Below are 22,596 nucleotides of genomic sequence, written 5' to 3'. Positions count from 1 at the left end.
ATCCCGAAGGAGGACCAGCGGCATCCTGCGGCGCCGGGCCCGAAGGCGTCGGCGGCGTCGGAACAACTGGACCCCTCGGCGCCGGGCCCGAAGGCACCGGCGGCGTCGGGATAACGGGGACCTGCGGCGCCGGGCCCGAAGGCGTCGGCGGCCGAAGCATCCGACGGCGTCGGGGCTGGAGCCGCCGACCCGCTAGGGCACCCAGACGGGTCCGCTGGGCCCGAAGGCGCCGCGGAGCCCGTCGGAGGAGAGAGTTTCCTCATGGCCATGAGGAAGCGCTCGATCTCCGGCGACGCGTTCAGCCCAGGGACCGGAGGGTGTGGAGCTGCACGCGGCGCCCGCGACTCCGACGGAGCCGCGAGGGCGGTGTCACCCGAACCCCCGGCCGCATCGCGCGAGCGTCGGGGGGAGTCCGAGGAGCGATGACGCCGCTTGGACTTCTTGTGCCTCCTACCTGACGACGACTTCGACCCGGAGGAGTGCGGCCTACTTTCGGAGCTGTGGTGGCTCCGAGCCCGCGACCTGTCCCTCGACCTCCCATGGGATCGGGACCTCTCACGGCGCGGGGCCGACTGCCGGAGTTCGAGGCGCCTACGGGACCGCTCCCGCCTGGCTTTCGAAGAGAGGACCCGGCAGTCGGAGCAGGCCTTGTCGTCGTGGTCGACGCCCAAACACGACAAACAGACGCGGTGAGGATCCGTGACCGACATCAGCCGGTCGCAATCGTCACAATGCTTGAAGCCGGGCATCCCTAAAGGCACTGTGTCGGAGTCGAGAGACTCGAAATAGCAATCAAAAAGGTTTAAAAAGTTAGTCAAAAAGTGACTAGGGTTACTGCTTTTTCCAGATCTGCGCTTGCTGGCGCGGAAAAAAGAAGAACTGACGTCAGCACGCGGAGGCGGCGTCTAAGTACTCCGACGACGTCATCACGGCGCCCACGACGCCGACGACGGACGCGGAGCCGCAGACGACGCCTACCGACGCGCAAGGGTACTGCTACGCAAAAATTTCCAGATCCAGTCTGACGCCTTGGGATATTCTAAGGTAAGGAATCTAATACTAACGTGTCTCTTTCAGATTCAGCAACCAAATTGTAACCCTCAATACTCAAATTCTTAAAGGTGATGGAGATAAAAATTACTAACACCAATACTCTTTTTTGCGACTAATCAATAATGTATTTATTGTTTCAACTCTAGGGTCAGACATACAAACGTGCAGAAAAGTAAAATTAAAACATGGTGATAGTCAATGAAGATATAACAAAAAACAAGATTAAAAGACGGGCATGTAGATTACAATTAACATATATTACCACTGAAACACCAAATGATACTCAATTACTCAAATGGTTTAAAGTTTGTCCTACCAGGGAATTTTTTAAGCCTCTATTAAGATGCATGCCATTTGAAAAGACCCTTGGCACATGTCCCAAAAAGGGTACTTTATAGTTTATGAAGCCCGAGCAGCTGCAGCCTAAACCCGCTGCAAGATTCCAGTCACAGCCTATTACCAGTATGTTAATTCACACACACCCAGGAGTAAAAGGAAAATATCATGAACATTCTACTGCTTGATTAACTAGTCCAGGTTTTTAACCCCTGAAAACAAGACAGATAACATTTGTCCTGAAAAACAATGGCTGGGGAATTATTCCATAGCAGCTGTGAGGCCAAAGGAGAGTTACTGGCAAAAGTGCCCTTTTTGATACTGTAGCATTGGGACAAAACTCGTCCTTTTAACTAGACAGGACAGAAGCCAACATGACTTCTAAAACAAGCACTTCCAAAGTCAATAGAGGTACTACTTTGCCACATCTGTGTGATGATCATGACTTTTGCATTCATTTATGTAGGGTATTCCATTATTTAAAATAAAAAAAGCTAACCGAGATATACTTTGCAGTAAAACAGTGTTCTACTCCTCTGGAATACCATTATGCATACAAAAACCTTTGGAGAGAAACATATCTGCATACATTTTTTTCCAGATTGGCTGGGTTCCATTAAAAATAACTTGCTTAGAATCATCTTGCAATAGGCAGAAAAGAAATCACAGGGATGACGATATGCTGACAAACTTTGTGACAAGGGTGAAAACTGAGAAATATAAAAAACTAGAAGTAAAAAATCCCTATGGACAATATTAGTAAATATACACTATTTCCACTAATGAGCTTTATTTACTAAGTATTGATACATTTCTCCCTTTAATAACCTTACAGTTTCTTCCAAGGCTTTATATCATTATATTACATTATATCATTATATTACATTATATATACAAATATCATACACACACATATATATACATATATATATTACTTCACTCCGCATTAACCTTATCCAAAGCAACGGACCCAAAGTTCCAATGGATTTACTTGTTTATTTGCTGTGCTGCCATAACGTTTCTGCTCCCAACAGAGCCTTGTATATATATGTATGTATGTATGTATATATATATATATATATATATATATATATATTCACACATTATATCAAAGCCATTAATCATAAAGTGCATATTAAGGTTTACACAATCATAAGGTATTAGAGAAATATGATTTATGTATTTACCTATACAAATTTTAAATATGGAAAAAATTCAATTTACTAAGATGCTCTTAACTAATGATAATAAACACAAAAACATGAACAAGGTTGCATCGGTGTTGGATCTAGCCCTGATCTTTTGACTGGGTGAGAGTACTCTGCTTAATTCAGAGACTCTGTCCATCACCACCCCTTGTTGTAAATAATTTTGTCCACCCTAAGCGTGGAAGGGTATACTCAGATGTGAGTCCCTTGCTCATTGCACCGTCAGGATTCAAGCAAGCCGGGCCGAATACGGCTGTAATGCCAGAAACCGGTCCCCAGAAGCTTGTTTCCTTCCCAGTGTAAGAATTGGCTTTTGTAGTCTGGTCTGCCCTGTTCCCATGATGCACTGGGCCAGGGACAGACTAATTTGCATACAGCCAGGTTCTGAAACTGGGATGGTGCAATGAGCTAAAAAACGGTGTTGGATCTAGCCCTGATCTTTTGACTGGGTGAGAGTACTCTGCTTAATTCAGAGACTCTGTCCATCACCACCCCTTGTTGTAAATAATTTTGTCCACCCTAAGCGTGGAAGGGTATACTCAGATGTGAGTCCCTTGCTCATTGCACCATCAGGATTCAAGCAAGCCGGGCCGAAGACGGCTGTAATGCCAGAAACCGGTCCCCGGAAGCTTGTTTCCTTCCCAGTGTAAGAATTGGCTTTTGTAGTCTGGTCTGCCCTGTTCCCATGATGCACTGGGCCAGGGACAGACTAATTTGCATACAGCCAGGTTCTGAAACTGGGATGGTGCAATGAGCTAAAAAAAGGTGTTGGATCTAGCCCTGATCTTTTGACTGGGTGAGAGTACTCTGCTTAATTCAGAGACTCTGTCCATCACCACCCCTTGTTGTAAATAATAAGGTTGCATCTTGAGCACATAAGTTTAAAGAATAGAAAAAAGAAACATAAAAAACATGTCTGAGGAGCAGACACTGTAAAGGTTTACTTTGCTGAGCACAAACCACAATGATGATACTGCCAACATACATTTTGACCATTACCTTAGCAAAGGTTGCAGAACCTCGTGGGATGACTGATCTTCTCGCTTATGTATAAAAATTGAGAGTTTTCCATCCACTGCCTCGCTTTCTTCTCCTAAATCTTTGTCACCTTTTAGGGAATTTTTTGGACTTGATTTAGATAAAGCTGTATCAGGTTCAGAAGCAGTTGGAGATAAAACGGTCTGACACCCTTTAGCCAAGAAGAAAGAATGATAATGATAATGATGTTAGTAAAAAACAACAACGAAATTAACACACTTTAATGGCTACGTAACAGAACCAACTTGTTATCAAAGTTGTATCAATTCAAAAGATTTTATTGGAGACACAATAAACATCGAAACTACAGTACATGGTTAAGCGTATAAATACATGGGTGATAAGTCATTAAGACACGTTGCACTGCATAGATTAAGTATCAGTTACAGATACATTCCCTATCTGACTTATAAAGAGATTGGGTTTGAGTGCCTCATAGTAATAAGCAAGGGTTAAGGTGCGAAATTAAAAAGATGATAACAAACAAGTTCCTTACCTTTTGTAACACCTTATCTGGTAGAGACTATATCTAGCCACAGATCCCTTACCTTTGAATTTGCAAAGTGTCAGACCGGATCCGGTACATTATTTGTGAGCAGTATCCTTGCATGCTGGTAGGTTGTGTTGTTCGGCTCTGGGTGCATCGTCTGCACTGGAAACGTACGCAGCATCTATACATGCGCCACCTAGGCACGCTGACATCAGTTTCTTTTCATGACTTTCCACAACAGAAGCGCAGAGCCATGAAAAACACTGACCACTGATGTGGAAAATTATGGCCCTGAAAGGGAACAACTCTGTCCCTAGAAATTTGTTCGCAGAGCAGGACGTATGGGTAGGTCATAAGGAATCTGCAGCTAGGTATAGTCTCTACCAGATGAGGCATTACCGAAGGTAAGTAACTTCTTCATCTGATGGAGACTTCTAGCCACAGATTCCTTACCTTTGAATAGATACCCAAGCAATACCATCCTAACTACCAATTTCAAACAAGGAAGTCCTGCAGGACTGAGCGGGCAAAGTGCTCAACCCTACAGACCTGACTGTCCAGACAGTAATGTTTGGTGAACATGTGCACGGAAGTCCATGTAGCTGCCTGGCAGATTTTCAGAACTGGAACGCTACTAATTAACGCAGGGGTCGCAGCTTTAGCTCTGGTGGAATGAGCTCTCAAACCTTTAGGAGGTTACTTCTTGGCCAATACGTGGCAGATTTCATGACCCATCTGAAGATGGTCCACTTCCACAAAGCCTGGCCTTTCTTCACACCAACATACCCCACAAAGAGTTGGTCATCCTCCTGGATCTCTCGTGTGCTGTCAAGGTAGAATGACAATGCTCCTTTTGGGTCCAGACGGCGGCTCTGCTTCTTTAGAGGGATGAGGAGAAGCATAAGGTAGGCAGAGTGATGGGTTGGCTTATGTGGAATTGGGTAACCACTTTCAGTAGGAAAGAAGGCTCTTGTGAGAAGCACCAGTTTGTCCGGATAGACTGATAAGTAAGACGGCGTAGATGACAAGGCCTGCAGCGTGCTTTCTCTATGAGCAGATGTAATAGCTACAAGGAAGGTTGTTTTAATCATCAGAAGCCTGAGGGAAAAATTATGGAGAGGCTCGAAAGGAGCACGCATCAAGAAAGTTAACACCAGATTAAGGTCCCACTGAGGCATGATAACGGGTGAAGGAGGGATGAGATGAATAAGACTTTTGAAACCTATGTACAATAGGGGACTTGAACAGAGAGAATTGGTCAGGCAGCCTCAAAGACAGAAAGAGCAGACAGATATCCCTTAAGAGTGCCGAAAGAAGAGCCTTGCTAGGCAAGGGAAAGACTGAAGTGAAAAACCTCAATAAGGGGGGCAGAAATGGGATTAATGTCTTTTTCTGCATGCCATGCCACAACTTTTTACAGACAGGTGTATACCGTCTTGGTGGAGGGACGCCTGACTGCCAAATGGCACCACTTAATCACCATGCAAGAAGGCCGAGACTGGACAGGTTTGGGTGAAGGACCCTCCTCTGCTGCTGCAACAGAAGATCTTCCCAAAGGGGCAGCCGGATTGATGGCCATGCTCAGTAGCTCAGAATACCAGACAGTCCGTGCCCAATCCGGATTAGCAAGGATGTCTTGGGCCCAATCGTTCTTGATTTTCTTGAAAACTCTGGGAAGTAGTGATATGGGCGGAAAGGCGAATAAGAGGCCTATGCTCCACTTGAGATAAAAAACATCTCATAGGGAGCCGCCTTGGAAACTCCAATGCGCAAAAGTGTTCACACTGCACATTCTCGGCAGAGGTAAACAGATCTAACCAAGCTTCTCCCCACTGTTGAAAGAGATCTTGCACCACCTCCGGTTGGAGATGCCACTCGTGAGTCGCTAGGTATCGACAACTGAGTTTGTCCACTCTGGCGTTTAGAGAGCCTGCCAGATGTTTAACCAGGCTTTCAATGCCAGTGGGATTGCACAAAGTTCCAGCAGGTTGATGTGGAGTCCAGATTCCGCTGGGACCAGAGTCCTCTGACCGCCACCTCTGCCAGATGGCCGACCCATCCCAGGAGTGACGCATCAGTCACTACTGTGAGATCTGGTTGGGGATGGGAAAGGGGTCAACCTGTGACCCGATCGCGGTTCGTGAGCCACCTCTGCAGATCTTTCACAGTACCCTTTGAGATCTGGACCATTTCGGAAAGGTTCCCCTGATGCTGTGACCATTGAAACTTCAGGTTCTACTGCAGAGGCCACATGTTATGTTATGTTACGTTATTGGGTGTCTTATAGAGCGCGCGGCTACTCGGGCAGAGTGTCCCGGCGCTATGTAGATCTGTAGAGGAGACCGGAAAACACAGACAGACTAAAGACCAAAAAGCCAGGTCTTCAAACCCTTCCTAAAGGACAGCAGATTGTCTAATTTCCTAAGAGAGAGGGGAAGCTTATTCCAAAGCTGAAGTGCCAGTAGTCTGTAGGAGCGGCCCCCAATCCGGAAACGCTTAGTAGCAGGAACTAAGGCCAGAGCTTGTGTGGCAGAGCGTAGAGATCTGGATGGGAAATAGAATTTGACACGTTTCCTTAGATAGACAGCACCAATACCATGCAAGGATTTAAAGGCCACGGTTAGAGTCTTGGAGAGTATACGCTTCCTCACTGGGAGCCAGTGGAGCGAGTCAAGAAGGGCTGAGGTGTGAGTCCTACGACTAAGGCCAAAAATGGCCCTGGCAGCAGAATTCTGAACAGTTTGCAGGCGAGCTAGAAGGTACTCTGGGAGCCCTAGATAGAGTACATTGGCATAGTCGAGCCTAGAGCCGATCAGTGCCTGGACTGTGATTCTCCTGTGAAAAAGGGAGAGAAAAGGAAGAAATTTCCTGAGCGTACGCAGCAGGGCAAAACATTGGCCAACTAGACTGAGAATCTGGGGCTTAAAAGTTAATCCATTGTCAATTTTGACACCCAGATTCTTAGCAACCAGGGTGGGTGAAGACGGGGGATGCATATCCACAGGCCACCAGGATTTCTAATGAGTGTCAGGGGCACAGCCGAAAAAAATAATTTCAGATTTATCGGAGTTACATTTAAGCTGGTTACACTGAAACCAGGAGAAAACGGCCTCAAGGCAGCTCTTGATGGAATCGCCGGCAAACTCAGTGTTCTTGTCACAGGTGAAGAGAAGCTGCGTGTCATCAGCCTAGGACATAATCCTGGCACCATAGGGCTCCACCAGTTCAGCCAGGGGGGATAGAAAGATATTAAAAAGGGTGGGACTCAGTACCGACCCCTGTGGCACACCTACTGCCAATGGAGGGACAGCCGCTGAAAAAGGAGGGACTCAGATCAATTGTTGGCGCTCGGACAGGAAGGACTCAAACCAGTTGAATACCGTCCCTCTAATATGCCATCAGGTATGAGTTACTATACGATGCAGGAGGCCATGAGTCCAAACAGCCTCAGAGTTTTCCACATTAAAATACAGGATAGAGTTTGAAACATCGGTCTCATAGCCTGAATTTTCTGAACTCACCACTCTGGAGGATAAGCCCGAAACTACACTGTCCAGATTAGCTAAATGAAAGGGATCCTCTGAGATGGAGTCAGGTGTGACTTCGGAATGTTGATAGTGAGCCCCAGAGGGCAGAAGGTGTGAGGAAGGGTGAGGAAGTTTGTGTCCCCTGGGTCAGGGAGTTTGGCGATCCTCCAATTCACAGGGGCCCCTGTGTGGGGTGTAGTCCAGGTCCCCCAAAAATCATCAGTGAGGGCGTCACTGAATGGGGGTAGCGGTTCTGAGGGGATGAACCCTGGTTGCAGCACCTCAGACAAGACGTTAGTCTTGACTGCGACCGAGGATAAATGACGGTCGAGGACCTCAGCCGCCCTCAGCACAACCAAAGCATAAGAACCTCCCTCCGCCGTAGCCACGGTAGGGGAGCACACAGGTATCTGGAGAAGTATCAAGTCCGCTGGCTTGATCCTGTTTCTCACACCAGCCCATGTTAGGGTTTCCTTCATATGGCTGGTATTAGTCAGGGTCCAGCAACTCCTCCCATTCCTCATTGAGTCCTAACTCCAGGGAATAGGGCTCAGGCTCTGATCTAGGAGGCAAGGCTTCTGTCGACGCCGGATACGGCATCAGGCGATGCCCCTCTGGCTCCGTAATGGAGTAAGGGATCTGAATGGGGATGGCACCGCCGGTGGGCGCTGGGAGCATCGGCCTAGAGACCAGTGTCAGGGGAGGTCGAGATGGTACGACCAGTGCCGGTCCGGATCCAGGCACAGATCATTGGGGCCCAACTGGAGACTAAGCCGCCGGAACAGAACCAGATGTGCCGGCAGGGTTGGCCGACCCAAATATGAGGCACATAGCTCCTAAAACATTTGGTTGGATGGGGATCGCTCCAGCTCCCAGAATGTTGGGGAGGCGCAGAGTCGGCCCAGGCTCTACCGCGGAGCCAGGCCTTGAATTATTATGCTTCCTTGTCAGATGAGAAGTCGAAGACCTCTATGACGTTGAGTTCTCGTGTTGAGATTTACCCGAATATCCCAAGGATTTGGAGTGGAATGAGATCAGTAGCTCTGCAACCACTCCCGGGACCTTTCGTTGACCACGACATCGAGTGTTACAGCGTCGCCTGCCGAGCTGCCATGTGTTTGAGGGACAGCTTCTGCGAGACCTTAGGATTCATGGTGCGGCAATCAGAGCACGACTTAGGGTTGTAGTAGCGGATCTGTCATTGACATCAGTCGATGACAGGCTCTGAAGGACTTGAAGCCGGATTACCAGAGATCTTTGTGCCACATCAAGAGGAAAAAACATCATAAAGAGTGGACAAAAAGGTAAAAAATTCCCAGTCAAACAGTGACGGGGGCGAGGGGGGGTGGTAGCGCTTCTCCGGATCAGCGCTGGCTGGCATGGAAAGAAATGAACTGACATCAGCATGTCCAGGAGATGTCTAAATAGGTGCCGCGGACGTCACTGCCAGTGCAAATGACAATTAGTGCCAAATGACGCTACCTACTGGCGTGCAGGGGTACTGCTCATGAAAAATCTTCCGGCGCCACTCCGACACCTGGAAAATTCATAAGTAAAGAATCTGCAATGATAAGTCTTTATCAGATAAAATGAATAAAAAGACGGGAAGGAGAGGAAGAAAATACATTTATTTGGGGGACAAGATGTATGCACTCATAAAAGGTTGCTTTAAAGAGGGTTTGCTTCTAAAGAACAGTAACCATGGAGGTTTGATTTTTGCCATATATATGTCTAGCTTAGACCATAGTTGTTAACAGGCATTGGCAGTAAAGCTGCTGCTATTATGAATATTATTATCAGCACTTCTGATAAAGAGAATGCAGGCCCATCATGTATGGTAGGAGATGTTTCACCAGTTTAAGATAATAGTTTCCATATCAAAAGTAAATAACAGATCTTGGGTAAAAATCCTAAATGCTAGGATGTGGGTAAGGTTTCATAGTCATTGTTGGCCTAAAGTGAAAGATATGGGGTTTAAAGTAAGGTTGGTGTTGAAAACTTTATTTATTGTAGATCCTATTCTTACCAGTATGAATAGATGTGTGAAGTACAAAAATATATCAAATGGTCTAGGTCATCCTGGGATTCGTTACAGTGACGGCAGAGATTTGAGTCGTAATAGGCCAAGTCAACATGGTTCAAGCTTGTGTAATTTTACTAAAGACCAAAAGAATCTATGTATCGTCCAGTACTTACAATGGTAAGGTAGTGGAGATCTTCCTCATGAACGGACTGTTCCAGATTTTTTTAGCAGGCAGATATAATGAGGGAGGAGACTTTTTGCAAATGGTACAACAATCAGCCCATTTTCTCTGCATAAATGTATTGATTTGGGTAATATACTTGTCTAGGAGCTTGTGTATTAGATGAGATGTAACCCTAATTTGCTATAAATTCAAGGAACCTAATGCAGTCTGAGGTATGAGTTTCTCCAATTTTTCTGAACGCAACTTTAGGGTTTAGAAAATTGTATAATACAGATAAGGAAAGATAAAAAAATGTTGTTAACACATCAAAGGAAACCTTGTTTTTAGTAGAGCCAAGATCTCTGACCATCACAATATAATAGGATTTTTCATAATTTGGTCTATTTTGATGCGCGGATGAAACTAAATGAAGGTGATATCAGACCGTTTCATTTTATTTTTTATACATTTGTTGACAGGTTTGATGGCTGTTACTCTATCCTTTATGATTGCGAAGATGTTCAGCAAAAGTATGCTCAACAGGGAGAGAGGTCTGACCAGGTCAGCCTCAATATCCTCAAAAGGACAGCATAGAGTTCTTATTTAGCTACCAAGTTTGCTTCTCTAGAAAGAAAAGTTATTTCATAATTGGTAAAATGTGGAAGCCCCAAAACACTTTATAATGTATTCTTTTTTAGTTTGCAAAGGGATATTCTAGCTTTTTAATCTTACCAAATAAATGTAGAAGTTTAGGTTTTTATGGATTTGTGGAAAGATACTGAGCGATTAATTCACTGGAAGCATTCCAAGGACAAACCTTTATCTTGCGGGGTATCAGCATTTTAACTTTGTCTAAGTATCCCCGCCATGTGATATCTGGGTGACTAGTCCTCTGTTAGATTTTATAATGTTGATCAGTGGGATATTTTCAATATGAGATCTTGTTTCATCAATGTGCTCCTTGATTTAAATTCTGAGATATTTTAGACAAAGGCTGCCATTTCAGATTAGCTTAGCAAGCAATGTGGGGTAGGCAAAATACATTTAGAGAGATAATTTCTATATTTTCTCCGTTTAGAAAATATCCCGATACTTTTCAATACTGATTAATTAATGTGAGAATTTCAGGAAACACATCTTCAGCATTGCTTACAGTGATTAGGGCATTGCCCGCGTAGGCCTCCAGTTTTTGTCTTCATGAAGGAAAAGGAATGTCCTTTATGGTAGAGTTGTTTAAGTTGTGGACCAAAGGTTCTATACTAAGAATGAATAATGCAGGGGGGGAAGGGGCAACATTGTGTGGCCCCTTGTGAAAGATAGAATCTTTTGATATCCAACCATTTATTTTGATATGGGCCAATAGTTTATCATATAAGGACCTGGCTCTGCAAGTGAATTGTGTAGTAAACTTAGCTTTTCCTAAACAGCATTTAATAATGCCCAAGCTACCTTGACAAAAGCCTTTTCCACATCCAGAGCCGTGTCCATGGAGGAGGAGGTTAACAATTTGGCCATTCTGATTGCATGACTAAAAGGTTGTATATTGTCTAAAGCTAGTTTACTTTTTATGGAGGCAGTTTGAGATGGATGTATCAGGGTGGGCAGAATTTTCTTACAATCTGAAAGCTAGTATTACTGCATTTATTTTGTGTTCAACAGTGAGATTGGCCTATACGTTTTGTGTTTTGAGGGATCTTTGCCTTCCTTGCAGATAACCACAATATGTGCCTTCGAAGCAGTACCAACAATTTTTCCTTACGTCTCAAAATAAACAACTCTGCAAGATGAGGTAGTAGCACATCTTGGCAGACCTTATTAAAGGTTGCTTGGAAGCCCAAGGGCGAAGGGTCTTCCTATATTTGGGGGATTTGATGGCTCTTAATAGTTCATCTTTAACAATCTTTTTATAGAAGTCCTTATTTATGTTGTCTGAAAGTCTAGGTGTGATTCATTTATCAAGATATTTTTGGCATATGTCAATATTACAGTCCGGTTTTTGGGATCAAGGTCAGTGAAAAGAGGCAAGTATTTTATCAGAATCTGAATGTAGCGTTGCATTTTTATCTTTAATATCATGGATACAGGTCGCATTTTTCCTATCTTTTAGTAATAGGGCCAAATCTTTACCTGCTTTGTTCAGTTCTAAAGGTTTTTTGTTTTAAAGTTATTGTACTATATGTGTGCTTTTTCCCTCAGGAATGTATTGTATGCATATATAAGTGCCTTTATTTTTAAGAGTGAGGTTATAGTCCAAAGAGCAGGACAAGTCTAATTCAGGTTGGTTAATTTGTGATTCTAGGGTATTCAATTATTCAATTTCATATTCATTGATTTGTTGTTTTTCACCATTAGCCTCAATATTATTCCGCTGACATTTAGTTTAATTACATTCCTCATAACTTCTGTAGGGAGGTCTGTTTTCTTTTCTTTGGCTTCTGGGCCATCTAAAGTGATACACACATGGTCATAGATCACAATCGGTTCTACGGTGGGGTTTGAAGCCATTGAGACAAGGTTATTGCTGGTTAAGAGGTAGTATATTATAGATATTATTATAGGTATGAGAGTAAAAATTAAACTTGTTCCTGGCCTGCTTATAATAGCACCATATGTCCATCTGGTTGTTTTTTTTACTGCAAACTGCGTGCATTTGGGTGTGTGATTTATTTGTTTGCTATGTACATCCTGAAAGTCTGTCTAATGTAGTGTCGCAGACAGGGTCAAAGCCACATAGAATTTTACTGCTGTCACTTGGAAGTTCTGTTATTTTCTTATTGACATCATCACAGAAGAGAGGTCATCTCCATTAGGGACATAGATATTGCTAATGTATAGTAATAATTAATCTTTAGCTATTTTGGAAAACAAATTTTATTTGTCAAGTTGCACATATAGAGCAGGGCTCTGCACCCCAGAGACAACTGCTCAATTTAACCATACAGTCATAATGACTGACTTTTGCATTCAATATCTAAACACATATTAACAACTCCTCCCACCTCCCCCCACCCCCCTGATCGCGCCATTTCCACATAAACCTGTCCACCACTTAGAAACACAACAGGAAAAGCTAGACCCTCTGAGCCTTCCCGCAACCTGTCCCCATGATCTAAGAGTAAACTTATATATTATCACGACAAGTGGACCTCTTCCACCGGTGGCAGGTCCAACATCAGACCCAGATAATCTGCCCACCTTTTCCAAATCTTGTAGTGTTTGGGCGGGCACCCCCTAGCAACGAAACTGGGTTGTTCTATCCCCATACAGAAGTCCAGCCCATTCTTCCATGCGGCCACCGATGGGGCCCTAGGTGCCCTCCATGCCCTGGCAATATCCCTTTTCGCCAGTGTAAAGCCCAACTGCATGAGGTGTCGCTTATAGATATTACCTCTAACCTCCTCCATGACATGCAGTAGGGCCAGCTGCAGCGTGCGGGGGAGCGCCCATCCCAGAACCTCCGAGAGACAGGAATATACCCCATTCCAAAAGCGACCCTGAGACGGACAGCTCCAAATCGTATGAATAAATGTGCCCTCCTCCCAATTACAGCGAAGGCACACCGAGGAGGCGATCAGCCGTGCCCTCCACAAACGCACTCTGGTAAAGTAGACCCTGTGCAGGTACTTGAACTGCACTAGGCGAAGGCGCATCGCAATGGCCGCCCCCGCGGGGGCTGTCAAGGCCCAGTCCAATCCTCCTCCTCCAAGGTGCCCACATCCTCCTCCCAAGTCCTCCGAAGCCTCTGTAGCCTGGGGGAGCAGTGAGTGACCAGGGATTGATAGATTTGAGAGATCTTCCAGTCAATTATGAAGACCTTCGCCTCTAATGGGCTGAACTCCGGCAGCTACTCCAGGCCCTCTAGGCTAGGGGAGGCCTAAATTGTAGCTAGCAGTAAATCTGGGATCGCGGCATCGAGTATTCCTTCTGCAGGTCTTGAAAAAATGTGAGTGTCTGGCCCCTCATGACATCTCCGAGTACAGAGATACCCCTCACGTCACAACCTCGGAAACCCTGAAGGGCAGCTAGCTGAGACAGACGCCCGTTGTCCCAAAGGGGGGTCTCACGGGTCAAGATGTTGCACCACCCCATGCGGCGTAGAGCTTGCCTCCAAATCTGAAACACCAGCCGCGTGACCGATAGCAGCGATCCCCACAGCAGCGCCACATTTAATATCATATGTAGGGAATGGAGCCCCATGAGCTGCTGCTCAACAATACGGACAGAAGCATACAGGACCAGGACTTAAGATCTTCCCAAGTGCGTTCCCACACCGGGACCAGATTGCGTTCTCAGGAAACTGCAGGTATATCTGATAGAAACACGCCCAGGTATTACAGCCAGCCCGCCGCCAGCTGAATAGAAGACGCCCACGCCCCTACTAACGGCCGATCCCCTAAAACCCATAGTGTTGATTTACGGGGGTTCATATAGATTCCTGAGGTTTCCCCAAAAATTTGCAGAATGTGCATTAGCCACGTCCCCGTCCTATCTATAGCCATGAGAAAAAAAAGGACATCGTCCGCATACAATGCATTCCAATCAGACAGGCCCGTCGCCCATTCAAATCCCCAGATCTGAGCATCAATGCGCACCCAGGCGGCCAGCCGCTCTATAGCGAGCGCAAATAGGTATGGGGACAGGGGGCAGCCCTGCCGTGTACCCCGCTGAATAGAAAAGGACAAAGAAAGTAGCCCCGCCACCCGCACCGACGCCATCAGGTCTGTGTATAGTAGCGTCGGGTAAGAAAGAATGCGCGGGCCGAAGTTGAGCCGCCGCAGCAAGGAAAAAAGGTACACCCCGCTCAGGGAGTCAAACGCCCTGTCCATATCGGCCAATAGCAAAGCAGCTGGCTCCTGCAGTTGTCCGCTGCCCGCCACCACTACGTGCCCCTGCCTGATATTGTGCCTGGTCGCCCTCTGGGGCATAAACCCAGCCTGGTCTGGGTGAAGCAGGGTGGAGATGTGCGGTAGAAGGCGGTTGGCCAAAGCCTTGGCCAGAACCTTAGCCTCCACGTTCAAAAGGGAAATGGGACGGTATGAAGCATGTTGCTCCGGGGGCCTGCCCAGTTTGTGGAATACCACCACCTCCACATGTCGCCAGACCGGAGGAGCGAGCCACGCTCCCGCGCCTCTTCCATCATCGTTCTAAAATGCGGGGCCAACTGTAGAAAGAATTGTTTGATAATTTCACTGGGGAAACCATTGGGTTCCGGCGCCTTCCCGGGGTTGAGTTCTCCCAGTGCAGTACCAAACTCCTCATCCATCAGCGGTATTTCCAACTGTTCCCGCACCTCATCCAATATGGCTTTAGGTGGTAAATCATCAATAAATTGATCTATGACGGCAGCTGATAGGCATTCTTTCGGAGCGTAAAGATACGCATAATAAGCAGCAAAGCTTTCGGCAATAGCTAGCTGGGGGGGTCGATAATCGGTTCTCCCGCTGGGCCCAGGACTCACGGTAGGGCCTGGGAATGGAAGGCACCCTGCCAAAGTCGATGCAGCATCTTGCTGGACATATCTGCCCACTGATACACCCTGCTACGCGTTGCCTGCCAGGCCTGACGGGCCTGATCCATTAAGAGGGCCGCATAATTTTGTTGTGCCAGTAACAGTTGCCGCCTGATTGGGCCCCCTCCACCTCCCAGCTCCTCCGTTCAAGCGCCTCTATTCCAGTCTCTGCTTGTAGTAGCTCCTTATTACTCTCCCTACGCGCTGCGGCACACCAGGAGATATCCACCCCTCTCAGCGTGGGTTTCAGTGCCTCCCACAGTGTCTCGGTACAGGAAACGGACCCACGTTTACAGTCCGATAGTGATCGATAGCTAAAGGGCAGTCGCACCAGAATATGTCGGGTGGAACCACCATCTACTAGTCCGGCGGTTACCATCTGGCAACGATGGTGGTCAGACGCTCATCTGCTCGCCATCATAATAAGGCCCTACATCTTTAAGTGTATCAAATATCTTTGAGGGTCAATCACAAGAGATTATCCATTTTGCTGGTTTGACGAAGGAGAAGAGAATATTTAGTGATTTTAGATCAGGTCTCATAGCTAAGAATCTTTCCCTGAAGTTAGCGTAGATTTGGCATAGCCTTGCGATATTCAAATGTTATGCCCCAATCAGTCCAGAGCTCTTATTTTCTCATACATTCCAGTATTTGTTCTGTTTGTTGATAGCAGAGTGGTCTGAAGATTGTTAGCCTCGGGTTCAATTGGGTTACTGAGCTTCTGGAAGGAATTCTATGAGCTTTCTCAATTTCAGTCTTTCACAAAAGATATTCCCAGTGTTTGTGCTAGCCAGGTTTCAAGAAGGGTAACAGGATTGGGTTTCATTTTTCCTATTCTGGTTTCTGATTCCTCTAGTCTATTTGCTAGAGCTTTAAAATTGTTTCTTAATACATTCAGTTTTTGTGCTTTGCATCAGATCATGCAATTAATTTAGACGTTGTAAAATAATGTCAAGGTTACTGATATTATAACCTGGATGGGTCAAAGGGCTCCCGAGCTCTCCCTCTGGCTGAGAGATGCCAGAGAATGGGCCCTAGCTGAAGAGACACATATGCAGCGCACTCGCCGAGACGAGAAATTACAGGATGATCTGCTTGCTTGGAGGATGTTGTGCATAGAGGGGTTGACGGATGATGAGTCTGATGCCACCAGCGCTGAATTATTCACCCCTGATGAGTCTAGGTCCGAATGTGCTGAGCGGGCAGCCGAGTTGAGGGGCTCAAGTCCTGTGTAGTACCCCACCGAATGCACGCTGATATTCCTTGGTCCGCATAACTGTGATTAGCTTTGATCCCTATAGGTCTTTAATGCATACTAATGACTGCGCCTTCTTGGGCCTCACATAGATAGTCTGATTCTTTAAATGTTTGCTCGATAATGCCATGCTTCGGGGGTTTGTTTCTTGTTTTATGTTACACTGTATTACCATGAACACAAAAGGAAAATTTGCGAATACAACAATACTTCCATATCCTTAACGCACAACTGAGTTACTATATGCATGATCTGATTTATGCCGCCCAGCCTCCGGGATGTGGGCCTAGATGGCTGTGTATTGTCCTGGACATAGCATGTCGTTACTCTTGCATATCAGTGGTTTGGATAACCGTGTATACTTGTGCCGTGCCTTTTGTGATTTCGCAATAAAAATATTTAAAAAAAAAAAAAAAAAAAAAGGTTACTGATATTATCAGGTTTTCCATTTAAAGGGGAGTCAGGTATTGAAGGATCCCGTTTAGTTCTTTTTTTCCTACTTTTTGTTTCTTCATGTCTTTGTTGATTTTATGCACTTTGTCTTTAGATTCGGCATTTTGACACTTGCAACCTGAGAAGGCTATGGAGCAAAAATCTACAACAAGTGTGATATCTCCTCTGGCAGCAGATAGGAGAGATTAAAGAATTCCCTATCCTTGAAAAAAGTCAAGTCAGACTTCAAGGTCAGGAGTAAATGACCTGTGTAAGAACTCAGTCTTCGGTGCTGAACAAGAGTTCTGGTATTCATGTTTTATACAGCTGCATTTTAAACGTGTTATGTGTGTAAACCACTGAGTCAGTATATTGTGGAGCAGTTTTATTTGTAATTATGGGTGCTTGGATAACTGTTTTTGCTAGTCTTGGCTCCTGGAGGTAATTACAAGCTGAGACAAGTAGTAGGTTGTCAGAGAAATTAAATTGTACCATGCTTATATCAACATATTACCTGTAGGAAGAATCTTATGCATATTAAAGGCAATTTGATAAAAAATTACACTGGTATAGGATCCAGGCTGTTGCATGCTTTGGTATCAGAGACATTTATTGTTCTCATTCGTTTCTGCCCATTGCATATTTTGCGTAGGGTCTAACATTAGCTACGATCAGCTCTAAATAATTCCTAGTATGTTCTAATATCGAGTCGACATAATGGCACTCGTAGCAGAACATTTCTAAGCCTTGGGTAACTATGCAAGCATGTAGCAGTGCTTATATAAGCCGAATACATGTTTAAAAATTCTGCAAAGTGCTATGACCGCATGAAGGAGCCATTTGTGGACCAGGATGTAACGTAGAAATATGGGCACAGAGTACAGAGCCTTTGACCCTAACTGGGATATCTACACTGGGGCTGAAATACACCATTTCCCCACGTCGGGTCATGATGAATCTCCAGGTAGGTGAGAGAACTCTCCAATTAGGTAGAGTCTTTTGGGGGATCTCTGGTGAAAGTAGTTTTAACACGCAGACTTTTAATAAGTATCCTTGTTTGTTTTTTTCAGGCCAGGGAAAGTACATTTTCTGCACTGGGACTGCAGATCCTGTGACAGTAGAGCGACGGGTTTAGACTTCTGAATCTTCTCACTTCTTATGCATAATTAGCCTATAAAGAGTTGTAGGGGGGTCTTTTTGCTGGTGTGTGCCACCTTCTTTAGTCAGCCTCACAGCAAAGCTCCATAGTTAGGTGGCTTTTTCTTCTAGGGTGATAGCAGCCACACTCCTCCGACTTGTTATCAATCTTTTACCCGACTGAACAGCAGAGAACATGCTTGAAAGGGATTGAGCAAGGACTACTGGACATGCACAACCCTACCATAAGTTCTTTTCATACACCCTTTTCAATTTCTGTCTGTTATTAAACAAAAGGAACAAAGTCAAGAAAGGGGGGCACTGAAACAGTTTGCTTGATTAGAAGAACCATCCTCATCATCATCTTACCATAACTAGCTTCTCTTGTATCGGACATCTTTTGAATTTCAGTTCTGATGGGACGCTAATCCACGAGCAACCGGAGAGAACCATATATAGAGAGAAGACCAATTTCAAACAATACTGTTTTTTGTGTCCAGGGAAACTACATTTTCTGTAGTATTAAGTGTTGTATTGCTTTGAAGAGGTTACTCAGTTCACAGCAATAAACAGTGCAAGCCATTGTTCAGTAAACTGTTTTGCTAGCATATCAGATGGAGGTGGTTAGACCATAGGAGGCAGACACTTCATGTATTTCCAGGCTTACGATGTATTTACTGCTGTGGTTAATTCATCCAAAAATAACCTTACAATAATACTGGACACACAACACAATGCAGAGATTACAAATAAAAAGCACAGACAAGCTTAAAAACTTTATCTGAAATTATTTTCTACACACATGTAGATTGGAGAAAAAACAACATCAGTGGGAAGAACTCTTTGATACTTGATTGGGAAATGCTAATTACCCTAAAATAGATTCATGTGTGTTAAAATTATGCACAAAACGAAGCATTTCCGTTCAGGAACAAATGAGCAAAAAACCTTGAAATAATCTTTTTGTTTAAGATTGGTAACATGTGTAGTAAAACTAGATAAATCTACTGGGGAAACCAACACCTCAAGAAATAGTGATTTCCAACAAACGTGCAAGCAATCCCTAGATGTATAGTGCTAGATCAGATTCAGATTATATTTGTTGTTTTTACACTGAGAGGCTATCCCAACCTTTGCCAGGTGTCCCAAAGGGAGGGTATCTCTGTCTCTTTTGTGTATATAGCTATATATATATATATATATATATATATATATATATATATATATATATATATATATATATATATATATATATATATATACACACACACACATACATAGTTAGGTGAAATGTTCAGTAGAAATGTAACATTTTAAACAAAAAAAACACAGAAATTCACTAGTTATAATTATAATGCCCAAATGTAATTATAACTCGTGCTCGCCATGCACAGTTTTCTTATCAATAATTTAAATGCAAATGTTGCAGGGATATTAACAATATCATAAAGGATGTCATGAATGATGTCATATGTGGGGTAAATAGCATTGCAAGGTGAGGGAGCGAGTTATAGTTACCTTAGGGCACTAGTTCTTGTTAATTGAGATCATATATTGTTACCTAAACCTTTGGTGTTTAGTGAATTTCTAGTTTTTTGTTTTTTTTTAAATGTCAAATAATATTTTGTTACCATACGTAAAGCCAAACCCTTGCAGCACACGGCATGAACTATGGCCAATCCAAGCCCCCCACCCACGCCGCAGGCAGTCAACCCCATGGTGCACACGTTTTGCCACAGGGCTCTGTGGCCGACCAACCCGCAGGCAGCCAATTCCACAATGCACACTGCCTTTGGGCGTAGGCGATGAGACATTAGCTGCATTGCAGGCAGTCAACCCCATGCCTTTGGCAAAGCAGCATAGGGTTGGCCTTCAGACCCTGGGACCATATTAAGGGGAGGAGGTTTGCAGCCCCTCTCCCCAACCTTAACATGCACCGTGGAACCCATCTCTATGTGTCAAATTCAACAAAAAGAAGGAGGTGGCCAACATAGCCCACCTTCCTGAGACCTATCAGGTCACAGGGATCCCATTCCCTGGAGCCACATTACAAACAAGAGGAGGGGGGCTATTAGGTTCCAGACACGCAGTCCCCCTCCCCTTTAGTTTACATTCAAGCCCTGGGGCATCCAGTCCCTGGTGCCTTGTTAGGCTCTGGGAGGGGGGGTCGTGCACCCCTCTTTTATTTTGGGACCCCAGCAGAGTCCCTTTGGGACACCACTAGCAGGCCTAGGTGTCAGGGTATCTCTATAATGCCTCTGTATGTCTCTTATTTGCTTTTGTCTTAGGACTCGGAACAAAGTTCTGGTTCTAAAATGGCTGTCAACACTTCCTGGTTGATGTGGTGGCAGCCAATAAGATTTCAGGATCAGATCAGTTGCATTTGTGGAACCTTTGTGCCATGATATATACACATTTTTTTAACCACAATTTTCCGTAAACTCTTACAGATTTACACCAAATAACAAAAAAGGCGCTTTCTGGACCAAGAGCTATCTTTCTCCCAAATTTGGCGTAATTCTGTCCAGCAGTTAGGGATGTAGTCATGTCTAAAATCTCAATGGGAATTAACATGGAAAAAACACTTGGTTTGACCCCCTGCTTTTGCTCGGGCCCTGCTCGACGGTTCACCCCGAAACTTGTCATGCAGAACTAGAATCAGTGGCACACTTTTTTTCTGAAAAGTGATTTTTAGTGATGATTTGTCAAACGGCGCTAAAGGTATAGGAAAGTCAAAAATACTTTTCCTATGCAAACTAGGTCCTAACTATTACAACCCACTGGTATACCTATAATATGGGTATATTACCTTCTGGTGACTGCCAGTCGGAAGTCATAGTTAGGACCTATTTTTCATATTACCTACTGGCGACGAATCTGTGAATTCTAAAAATATTGGGAATATATATAAACCCCCCAGCCAAGTATCACACAGTAGTTGGTTAGAGTAACACAAATAGGTTCCTACTATCGCATTCCCACATTATTGTAAACTGTTCCGCAAGGTTCTCTAATAAAGTAAGTACCTGAAAAGTGAGGGTATCTGTAAACCCTGGTCCACATTCATTCTCCCACATCACCAAAACACAATCGCCATTCATTCAGTTTAGCAACAATTTCTGACTGGAGTATTGTATGCTTCAACTGCTACTAAAACGGTACCGATTTATTCTGACCGCTGATGTGGACAATATTAAGTAGTAACAAAAGAAGGCAGGTTGCAAGAAATTTTCAAAAAAATCCTTTACATGTGAAATTTGTGTCTCGCAAAATTGGAAACCAAATACACACACTTCCAGTTCTCATTGTCAACTAGAACATTTTAACATATTAGTAATACCACTTCCAACGCTATATTGGAGTAATTAAATATTACTTTACATTTCTTTTTAAAAACTAATAAATTCACTGAAAAAAAAAACAAAGTTTACAGGGACATGATAGTTAGGACATATAATTTAAAGAACGTTAGAAATTCACTTAAAGGAACAAAGGTTACAGGGATGTTATAGTTAGGAAATACGATTGAAAAAAAGTAGAAATTCACTGGGAAAAAACAATGGTTACAGGGACAGCCACTCACAAAACGACCCACTCACCCATACAGCTACATAACACAAGTACTCACAGACCCATACACCCACTTACACAGCCACAAAACCATTCACACACCGACTCACAAACCCATAAAACTACTCACACAGCCACACAACCACTCACATAACCACTCACACAGCCACTCACGTAAACCTCTCACCCATACAACCACTCACTCACCCTAGTCAAGAGATCTGGGTTTAATCCATCGTTCTTTTGCTCACTATTTCACTCCGGTTTGGACCCAGCCGTATGCAAATCAGTCTTGAATGTAAAGTTGCAATGAAGGGAAGGATTGCATGCGGCCTCATCCTCAGGCCAATTATGGCCCTAGGGACCGCCTTCCCCTGGAGCCCTGCTGATAGTGATAACAGGAACGGGGGCCACAAGGCCCCCCTCCTGGACCGATTTAAGCCCCGGGGATTCTATCCACCGGGGCACGGACAATATGTACAACACCCAGCCATGCAATGCAAAGGAAAGGGGGCCTCGCAGCACCCCTCCCAGAGCCATTAATGGCATTGAGGACCCCATCCCCAGCGAGGGCACCTGCTATGTCCCGGGGTGCCCATCCCTGGAATATAGCGGCTTGGTCTCACTTGGTGGGAGGGGGAGTCACATATTTAAATCTGACACTTCACCAAGTGTCACACAACTTTAAACAAGAACATGTTCATTTAAATACTGTAATTTTTCTTTTTTTTTTTACATAAGCAAAACAAAACTAACCAAGTTGACTGTTTGCAATTCAGTATACGCAAACTAAGAGGCTCTTTGGAATGTTGCACTATCAAGGCAACTATATTAACAAATAGACTAGCTTTCGGG

General features: G+C 44.6%; 1 protein-coding gene across 4 annotated transcripts in view; it reads right to left on the bottom strand.

The window, feature by feature from the left end:
* The window catches only part of HECTD4 (HECT domain E3 ubiquitin protein ligase 4), a 2,216,728-nt gene that overhangs the window by 1,341,919 nt on the left and 852,213 nt on the right, over positions 1–22,596 (bottom strand). For all 4 annotated transcript variants that reach the window (XM_078667422.1, XM_078667425.1, XM_078667423.1 and 1 more), the window contains exon 37: positions 3,597–3,786. In XM_078667422.1, coding sequence (XP_078523548.1) covers positions 3,597–3,786 — 190 coding nt within the window. The remainder of the gene's footprint in view (positions 1–3,596; positions 3,787–22,596) is intronic.

The sequence above is a fragment of the Lissotriton helveticus genome, chromosome 11, assembly GCF_964261635.1.
Source record: "Lissotriton helveticus chromosome 11, aLisHel1.1, whole genome shotgun sequence".
NCBI classification, from domain to species: Eukaryota; Metazoa; Chordata; class Amphibia; order Caudata; family Salamandridae; genus Lissotriton; species Lissotriton helveticus.
The sequence above is the reverse complement of the archived record's forward strand: the minus strand, read 5'-3'. Positions and strand labels throughout refer to the sequence as shown.